A 10474-nucleotide genomic window follows, 5' to 3' on the forward strand; every position below is an offset into this window, starting at 1 on the left:
CTGACTCTGTCTCCCGTTTTTCCCTGTTTATCCAGGTAAATATAGTATTAGGACATAAAACATGTTTACTATGAGCACTTTGTACTTTAAAACAAAGCTTGTCTTGGTCTTATGCCAGAAATGACGTGATTCTGTAGTAGTTGGATGTGTGTAGTTGAATCTAGACCTAAGCAGTCAGATTCATGGCAGCCATTACTGTTGCTCACAAACGTGGCATTTTGGTTGTTTTCACTGACAGTATTTGTGTTGCTCCCTTGGTGGTAAAAGCTCCTGTTGTAATGTTAAATTTGTTTCTACTGTGTACATTGAGACATGTTTATTTTCGTTTTATATATATTTAATAATCCTCTCCAGTATGCCTTGAAAAGTATCTTGTAGCCTATTATGTAGCATTGTAGCATGACAGTACAGTGCTAGTGCTGTTAACCTGTTTTAAGAACAGAAGCAATTTAATTTGATGAGAATGTGATTTCATGATACAGATAATTCATGGTTATATAAATAAGTGCATGGAGACATGACAGTTAAAAAATAATTAATTCTAAGCAACATATTGGTAGAAGCCAAACAGTATATTGCAGTATTTTGATACTGAGAAAAGTAAACATATGGGAATATGAATGGAAAATATGTATTGTGATGTTGATGAATATGTATAAGAAAATATGGGTTTATTGATATTGTGTGAAATGGTCATACAGTAATTGAAACTCTTTAAAACAAAGAAAGAAAAGCAAATGGTAATTGAACCTGCATAATTGTTAATAAATGAGATGACAAGGAAGAGAGAAACGAACGAACACTGAAACTGACTCTGTCTCCCGTTTTTCCCTGTTTATCCAGGTTAACTTGGCAGATCAGTTCAAAAATATATATCTGTTTATTCAGCCACACCCCTGGGGCGTGTAACATAGGCATAAATGCATTGGAGTCAGGCAACAGCCCAGCTTTAATGTCTTGATCTTAAATCCCTTTATTTTAGATTGTTTTGTAGTAATAGTACAACATAAACATTAAAGAGACTTTAGTTGTTACTGTACAATACTTTAAAACAGTTTTCATGTTGCACACATGCTTAACCCATTTTGAGCGGGAACCCCTTTTGGTGTTAGCATTATGTTATACTTTAGCTATTGAAAAATAGCAGATCTACAAGCTTGAGCTTGTAGGTCTGCTATTTTTTTTTTTATCGAAGAACGACATTTTTTAAGTCATGAACACCACAGTCACAAAACGACACTACACAACGCTCAGAGCCTCAGACACTAGGCATGTGGAAATTGACAACAGCAAGCCAACAACCCACCGTCTGCATGCCATGATGAACAGTCCAAACATACACGCTCCAACAATAGGCATGTGGAAATTAAATGACAGCCATGTGGACATTAATTAACCACACGTCACTTTTATTTCTCAACCAAAAAAAACGGTATCAAAATCATGATACCGTATATTATGACTTTATGCTGAGATAACATAGCAGCAGAAGCCTACTATAACTCTGCCACTGCTGCAGCATGATAATATGACTATGTCATATAATTTCTTGTTTATTAACTGATTGCAGAATGGGGACAGTCCATCCGCATCAGGGTCCTCCATTTTCAATTCATCAAAAACATAACATTAACAAAACATCCATCATAACATAACATATTCATCAAAACATAGCAGTGCAGTGTCTGACTGTGCATCAATCTGCCCCTGCATATCATTTAGTTCCAGGCTGTTATTCCATATACAGTAGCTGGAAGCTTGTCTAACCCCACTGTCTGCCTGCCTGCCTGCCTGCCGGCCTATAACACCACATGGAATGCATGGTTGTGTGAAGTTTATAGGAATTCATATAAGCTTCTGTAGTTTGCACTGCAGTCTGTACACTACACACACACACACACACACACACACACACACACACACACACACACACACACACACACACACACACACACACACACACACACACACACACACACACACAGACACACACACACACACACACACACACACACACACACACACACACACAGATGCATGTATAGACACAGGCAGAGGTTCTGATCATCAATCAATCACACAGACTGCTGGTAAAGTACTTTGATGTGATAACGCCTTTGAATTCTGTGCCAAAACACCAAAGGAATCCAGAGTGGTAAAATACACACACACTGAAGGCAAACATGCAAGCAAAAGCATGCATGTACACACACACACACACACACACACACACACACACACATGCACGTACACACACACGCGCGCTCGCACGCTGTTGTGTGTATTTTAATATAAAAGTGCTTTGTGTAGGCCTACTGTATATAAGACCATTGTCCTGCATGCTCTTTAGTGAAAGACTACAGTCAGCTATAAAAACATCTATCCCTATATCTTGTGCCACCCCTTAACCCTTATCCCTATTCCCATTCTTTACTATTATAAAACATTTTAAAATAGTACAAATAGCCGATCTATACAAGCTAACAACGTGTCAATGTAGATTGGCTAGTGGAACTATTTTTAAATGTTTTAAAATAGTAAAATAGCAGATCTACAATCTCACAATGCGTTGATATTGTGAGTAGTGGTGCATGAATGATATAATCGGTATAGTGTATCGAAACCGGACATAAAAATGCCATTTCGGTATCGGATCGGTCTCAAAATAATCCAGATTATTAACAGATATTGATGACGCAATAATAACGTGATCGTGGCTCGCTTTTGTTTTGTGTCTTTCTAATGTCTGAAGGCAGCATAATCCGTATAATATCGGAATATAATGTCAGAATCGGTATCGGCAGATATGACCCTGAAAAATAATCGAGAGTTTGGATATCGGTCATAATTTCATAATCGTGCACCCCTAATTGTGAGCATGTATAGATCGGATATTTCTGGCCTATTAGTAGGATATGTGATTATTATGTAATTTTTAGCACTTTTTTCTTTTTTATGATTATAAGTAGGATATTGCATATGGTCAGTATCATGGTCAGTAGGCTATAGTATCATCATCATGGTCAGTATCACAGTCACTATCATAAGACTATGTTTCCAAAAGGGTTATTCAATTATCTTTGATTAAAGTGAATACATTATTTGTTCAAGTTTAAACTTGAAAATGTTAAATATCATGTGGTTCAACTAAACTTAGGCAATTTGAGCCACAGGACCAAGAAGTCACCTAAGAAGTCATATTTGTATGGCTTAAGACATCCTGAAATAAGGGTATGTTATTAAATGTGTTTAGATTTGACTATCTATTTTACCTTGCTTCCAAGACAACTTAAGTGAAAAGTGGCTCATCTGACCCCGTTCCCCAATATTTTTAATTTGTTTAATATTAGGCTTAGGTATGTATGTCTTGAGTTTGTGTCTTAGAGTATATATACTCTAAGGTTTGTGTAGAAATATGTGGCTTCTTTTATGATGAATTCCTGTTCTGTAGGCCTACTTTAGCTACATAGAAATGTCTATTTGTATGTCTCTAAATGTTTTGATGAATTGAACAATGTGGACCCTGTTGTAAACAAGTGTAATGCTTAATTGGGTCGTCCACTCACAGTTAACAGTCTTTGTATTGAGTTTGTGCTTGAAATGTACTGTAAATTCTACAAACTGTTAATAAATATTTCAATCAATCAAAAAAGGCTGGGGAGGGCGGGGCTTAAGGGCGCACTATCATGACGACACATTCGACGCTCTTTCACCAGCGACGCGCTCGTTCTAATTTTGTGTCCCTTCATTGCACAGATCTGATCATCCATCGACATTTGTATTGATCAATAACTACTAGACAACATGTCTTTCAACGATGACGAATCGTCGGAGGGGATGAGCGGAGGTCGAGGACAATCCAAACTGGAAAACTACCTTTTCAGTAAGACAAAAGGACCCTCAAAATGACCAAAATAATGACCCTGTTTCTCTGCCAGGTTGTCGGCGGCGCACACGTGGGTTCCTCCATGGGGTCGTGTCTCACTCACACAGTGAACCAACATCATGTCGTGAACAATGAACATTATGTTCAAACATGGTTTTATACTTTTATTGTAACACTATGAACAGTATGTAGAGTGTTAACGTGTCAGTGGTGCTGTTGTCATCTCACCAGGCTGTGAACTTTCGAGCAAAGTGCCGTTCTACACTTTCCAAGGGGACGAAGAGGAAGACCTGGAGCATTTTCTTGAACTAAGAACGGTGGGTGCTCAGCGCTACAAAATCATCTGCGTCAGTGATTTTCTTTTGTTAAAGATTATTGTTCCATAGCTCTGATATTTCGATAGTCTTTTCAGTAGCAGCCTGTTACTGAAGTCTCTTTCCAGCAACCGAAAATACATTTTCATTTATTTGATTACTTTTAATTAGACAATAATGCAAACAGCACGAGTACACTTTGTCTGATTGATTGAAGTATTTATTAACAGTTTGGAAGTGGGGGGGATTCGGATTTTTTTCTTACCGTAAAAAGTCCTGAGGAATTGTTTCCATTGAGGTCCTGGTGTATTCAATTCATAAAGACATTTATGTGTAGACTAGACTACAGTAAACAGTTGGTGGTGAGAAAAATAATGACAAAGAAATTAGCAGGAAAAAGTATATATTGGCTGGAACTAGCCCAAACATTTAGACTCTAGGCTGGAACACTGAAGCCATTAAAACTAGGAAAGCATTTCCATTAGCTGTTCAGAAATAGCAAATCTACAAGCTCACAGTGCATTAATTTGTGCCACTTGTTGTACCGGTATCTGCTATTTTTGAAAAATCTTGAAAGTGAGAACTACTGATTTAGAAGGCATTTGTAGAATCGATCCAACAAGGCCTAAACATTGTGGCCTTGTTTTCACTTTAACTAATTTATGAGCTACCAGCTGTGTGTGTGCAGATGTTTTCTTTGTTGTGTTACGGTACTTATTTTGTCCTGCACCAGCGCCAATTGGATGTGCACAACATTGCTCTTTGAACTGAGATAAACCTTGTGTTGTGTGGATTAGGTTTGTCTTGGAGAGGGCGCTAAGGAGGAGAGCAATATGGTGGAGGTCACAGCCATGAACCACCAGGGAAAGACCATCTCCGTACCCATTGCTAACCTTCACATCAACTGTCTGCCTATGGTATGTGGATCATTTTCCTCTTTTTCCCTCAGCTGATTTCCTGCGGCCACGTGTGTCAAACTGTATGTGATGGCAGCGTCCGGTCCTAGCCCCTTTCGGGACCCTCGGTTACCTTTTTTCAGAATTTTGGACAGTAGGAGACAGCGGAAACGTGTGCATTAAATGGCGTTCCCGTTAATTTTTTTGTGAAATTCTCCCACGACACAACAGCATTGATAACATCCAGCATGTACTGTATGCTGTTGGCCAATCAGAGGCAGTAAGTACGACGTGCAGCTAGCCAGTCTCGATGCGGGAGGCGGGACATGGGAAGTGAGAAAGAGAGAATTTCAGAGAAGCCAAAGCCTGGGCCGTGCGTGGCTCAGCGGTCCAGGCACCTTGGCCGGTAGTCCAAGTCTGGCAGTGTGCCGCGGGTTCGACAACCGATCCCGACGGCCTTTACTGCATGTCACTCCCCCATCTCTCTCCCCATTTCCGGTCAGCCTACTGTGTGTCCCTCTATAAAGAAATAAATAAAGGCGAAAGCCAAAAAAAATAATAACATTAACGACAACGCAGATTAACACCGCTTCGCAAACGTTTCCACGTTTCCACTGTCTACTACTGCAACTTTGAAACATCTCATCAACGTCCTATGGAGAGTGGAATAACTAGGAAGGGACCCTAGGCCGGGGTACCGCCGTCCAAAATTCAGAAAAGGTAACCGATGGATGATCCCTACAGTCATGACATTTTTCCAGCCCTGAAAAAGTTTAGGATTTTATCAAGGACCCTGGAAAAATATCAGTCTACTACACTGCCTTTCTTTGGGCATTGCATGTGGTAGTAAGAGTCTCATTATTGCGTTGAATGATTGTTATATTATAGGCCTGGAAAATGGGTTAAATAATAATATTCTGGAAAAGTTTTAGAAATTCATTGGTAAAAATGTGTGGGAACCCTGTGATGGCGACGAAGCGCAATCCATGCAATTTAGTAGTTAGAAATTATACAGAGAATGAAATTGATGTGCTGCAGAGTTCATAACTATTGTTAATGTTCAACTCTTGTCCCTAGTTGCTGTAATTCAGGGGTGGGCAACTTTGACGATGGAGAGGGCCACTATTTCCACACTCACTCCAGATGGCCACTATAGTTCCACACTCACTCCAGAGGACCACTATATTTCCACACTCACTCCAGAGGGCCACTATAGTTCCACACTCACTCCAGAGGGCCACTATAGTTCCACACTCACTCCAGAGGGCCACTATAGTTCCACACTCACTCCAGAGGGCCACTATAGTTCCACACTCACTCCAGAGGGCCACTATAGTTCCACACTCACTCCAGAGGGCCACATTGCATATTACTGTCGTAGCAAAAATAGCTGATCTACAAGCTCAGAACGCATCGTTTTGAGCTTGTAGATCAGCAATTTTTGCTATATTTGAATTGGAATCCTGAAAATTTACATTTTTATTTACTTTCAAGTGCCTTTTAATTATAGTTGTATTAACTTTATCAACTAAATACATTGGACATAAACAAAGACAATTAAATTAAATAGAATAATATTCGATTGTGGGTTAATACATATAGGCCTATACAAGGAGGTTAAATGGGAGGCTATTGTGCAGTCAAAGTTACCAATACAAGCTAGTTAATTCGGCATTCTGGTCTGGTAGGCCTCAGGCCGGCCTGGTAGCCTACATGGCTGCACTTCATTTCAGCGCCTTATAAGGAATGTATGCACGGAATATCTATGCTCACAGTGAAAGGGACGTGTTGTGGAAGACTGCCCCTAGGAACCGCACGCCAACTCGCTACGCATATTCCTGTGGGAAACTCGACCAATAACATTTTTATACTTTAAACTACTAATTTAGACTTAAGTAGCAGGTCATGTTTTACATGTTTGGAATTGTAACAGCTGAAATTATATAAATATTCTGATATTAACCTGAGGGCTGCATTAAGTGAAGGTGGGGGCCGCATGTGCCACCCGGGCCACCAGTTGCCCATGTATGCTGTAACTGGTCTTGTTGGTTCTTGTTCCATCAGGTGTGTCTGGGGGAGTTTGAGCTGAGGGCCCCAGTGACCATCAGGCTGAAGTCTGGATCCGGACCAGTCACTGTCAGCGGTTTACACCTCATTGGTAATAACACGTCAAATATTGTCACAAGAATGACACTGGCCAGCATTAATATCAATGTCAACATTAATATAAAACATAAAGGTCATGGTTCTAACCCTGAAAGGTTTCATTGCTCAGTTTTCATTGTGATACTGCAAATTAGGATATATGTATACTGTATACCTAACATGTTAGTTCCATTAATTGAAGTCGGAGAAACGATCATAACATGCTTCGAAAATGTGCGTGAACGCTTTTGAGATTTTCAAGTTGACCCTGATTCAAAAGGTTGTGAACCACTGCTATAAAAGTGTCTTAGCGTGACCTGGAAATGTTCCTGTCATTTCAAATAATTACCTTTTTTTTGAGGGGCACTAGCCCCTCCTATATGTCCAGCTTTGAATGTTTGTGTAAACACAAACATTGAAGACAAAAGTGAGGACGTAAATTGTGATTGGCCAGAATGAGATGATGTATAATGATGATAAGAGCGCCCCTCACTTCCTTTATTGATAGTTACAGTAGGCAAGGAAAGCAAAGTTACCATGTTTACCTAGGGTAACTGGACTAAGCTCAAGAACTTGTTTACAGCCAGGCCCTGGTCATAGAACATTTCATGGTAGGGGTTCAATGCCTTGTCCAAGGGCACTTCAGTGGTGGTAATTTTAACGTGCCGGTCTGGGGATATGAACTATAGCGACCTTCCGATATCAAGACCGCTCCGCAAACCGTTCGGCCACCGCTGCCGACGGGAAATGGGGAGAGAGATGGGGGGGGGGGGGGGGGGAGGGAGGAGGGGGTGGGTGAGTGACACAGCAAAGGGGATCGGGAGTAAAACCTGTGTCAGGCTGGATTACCAGCCTAGGTGCCCAGACGGCTACCCCAGCCACCCGGGCCCAACAATGACCACATTGTCTTCCCCTACAGCCTCAGAGACGCAGGACTCTGACCTGTCTGACGACGACGACGACGATGAGGAAATGGAGGAGATGGCGCCTATCAAACACGCCAAGAAGCACGCCCACGCGCACGGCAAGAACTGCTGCTGAAAAATGCTGTGATCCAACAGGACCACAGCAGGTCATCGTTGGATTTTAAGAGACACCCAATGGACACGTTTTATGTAGAAATAACAATCTACTAATTATGCACCATGCCTGTGAAAGCATAACATGCTGTTTTGAGTCATTCTTAAATCATACTTGGTTGCGTGCCGGAAATAATCTTGTGGAAGTTTGTGGATCGGCTATTTTCGGTAAACTAAAGTGTAAAGACCATTGAATCTTGGGGGGGATCTTGGAGGCAGGTTCTCCCTTTTTCATTTTCGTATAACTTGCTCTGTTTGAGGGCTTTTTGCCTTGGCAGTATGTTTGACTGCAGACAAGATGTCCCAAGATTAGCTGGACCACGATTTTGATATTGCATTATTCAGACTTTTATACTGTGACATAATCACCCAGTTGCTGGGTGAAATTAGTCTGTCACGGTAAAAAAAATATAATTGTGTACTTTGCATGTTGAGGGAAATTTTGGGATGGGGAACAACTATTTGGAAATATAATCTCCCTGCTCTCAAATCCATGGTTCTCCCTAACAATCATCTTTCAGATTTAAGTTTATATATCCTTGCTTTTTGAGACGCTGATCTTGTGGAGTGGACAATATTTTGTATGTTTGGAGAATGTGTGAATACATTACAAAGGTTTTAAATCGTTAAATTTGTTTTCATTAATTTCTTGTCGCATGTTATTTCAGACGGATAATATTGTAAAATGAATTTTGATGCCAATACTTTTTTTTTTATATATTTCTTTGCGGCTTACGCCTTTTATAGATTTTTTGAAGGGACAGACAGTAGGCTGACAGGAAACGGGAGAGAGATGGGGGGAAGACATGCAGTAAAGGCCGTGTCGGGCTCGGGAGTCGAACCCGCGGCACACTGCGACTGGATTACCAGTCAGGTGCCCAGACCGTTACGCCACGGCCTGGGCCGATGCCAATACTTTTGAGTGAAATTTTGAATGCTGGACTTTTACTTCTAACTCTTGTTAGTGGCATTGCTAATTTAACTTCAGAGAAAAGTATTTTTTCCACCACTGGAAGAGATCTACAGAGGCAAATGCAACTTGTCAGTAGCGTTGGTGGCCAATTTATCAGGCAGACCTGTCACCAACCATCCAGTCACCTCATTAAGAGTGACTGGATGTTTGTTTTATTTATTCTCCGTAAACTATGTACCAGTACCCACTACAACAATGGTCAACCTTTTTTTTTATTTCAAGGAGCCACAGTTTGACATATACCGGCCACAGACCTCCATTTTATAGATCTTATTTTAATCTCTCAATTTAAAATACAGTGTTTTATAACTCTGAAAGGTTCCCAGCAACTTAGGCAAGGGATTCCCACTTCCCAGATAAATGATTGGTCGGAACGAAATGTACCCTTATGTGTCTAACTCTTGAGTGTACAAATGGAACCAAATGGACCCTCCATGTGTACAGTCTGTGGTTTAATGAATGTCGAACTGCGGGGTCTTTGAAATTAAAACGTTACTTTAAGAACCACTTAACTTCCTATTCAAGCAACTGAGCTGCAGAGTTTGCAGTTCAGCTAGCCACCACCAGAGGGTGCCAGATTATTTTCGTGTTAACGGAGGACGTGTGAAAGTTTCAGATTTCAGGATGTAGCTCAACAAGCGAACAATGGTGGATTTATAAAGCAAAAACATCATGGGTTTGTAAAGTGCTTGTAATGTATGACAGAAGTAGCAGTTATAAGACCAAATGAACAATCTTATACTCATTTTTAATGGGGATGACAAATAAATACACTTACCAATCAATCAATCAAAAACCAGCCAGGGAAACAACAAGCCAGGCTACTAAAACTTACATTTACGACATTAATCAAGGATATTAGACTTAAAAATAACTACTACTACGCACAAACACAACCACGCATAGGCTACTTTGATGGACAATAATTTATAATTATAACTTAAAACATTTCACACAAAATGCTATGCTGCTTTAATAGCTCCAGCCATGGGATCCTGACTCCGTACTTATGAAGCCCCTGTCAGGAAGACTTTACACCTTTAGTGACAAGAAAGCAATTTAGTCATCACCAATCAGTCCCAATAAAAGGGTTTAGTGTAGCAATATGACACATAGTTTGACTTCACAGCATTGTCAAAACTCAAATCTAACAGTCTGTAGGACTAATCTTGACTATTCTA

The 10474-nt window shown here is 40.4% G+C and overlaps 1 protein-coding gene across 1 annotated transcript; it reads left to right on the plus strand.

Moving 5' to 3' along the window:
* The first annotated feature begins 3719 nt into the window (after positions 1–3719).
* npm3 (nucleophosmin/nucleoplasmin, 3) lies at positions 3720–8951 on the plus strand. The gene is made up of 5 exons (XM_083775276.1): positions 3720–3883; positions 4118–4203; positions 4998–5117; positions 7161–7254; positions 8161–8951. The coding sequence occupies exons 1-5, from the start codon at positions 3805–3807 to the stop codon at positions 8280–8282; spliced, it is 501 nt and encodes a 166-aa protein (XP_083631402.1). The 5' UTR covers positions 3720–3804; the 3' UTR covers positions 8283–8951.
* The last annotated feature ends 1523 nt before the right edge of the window (positions 8952–10474 follow it).

This window comes from Protomyctophum parallelum (genome assembly GCF_964188405.1).
Source record: "Protomyctophum parallelum genome assembly, chromosome: 10".
NCBI lineage: Eukaryota > Metazoa > Chordata > Actinopteri > Myctophiformes > Myctophidae > Protomyctophum > Protomyctophum parallelum.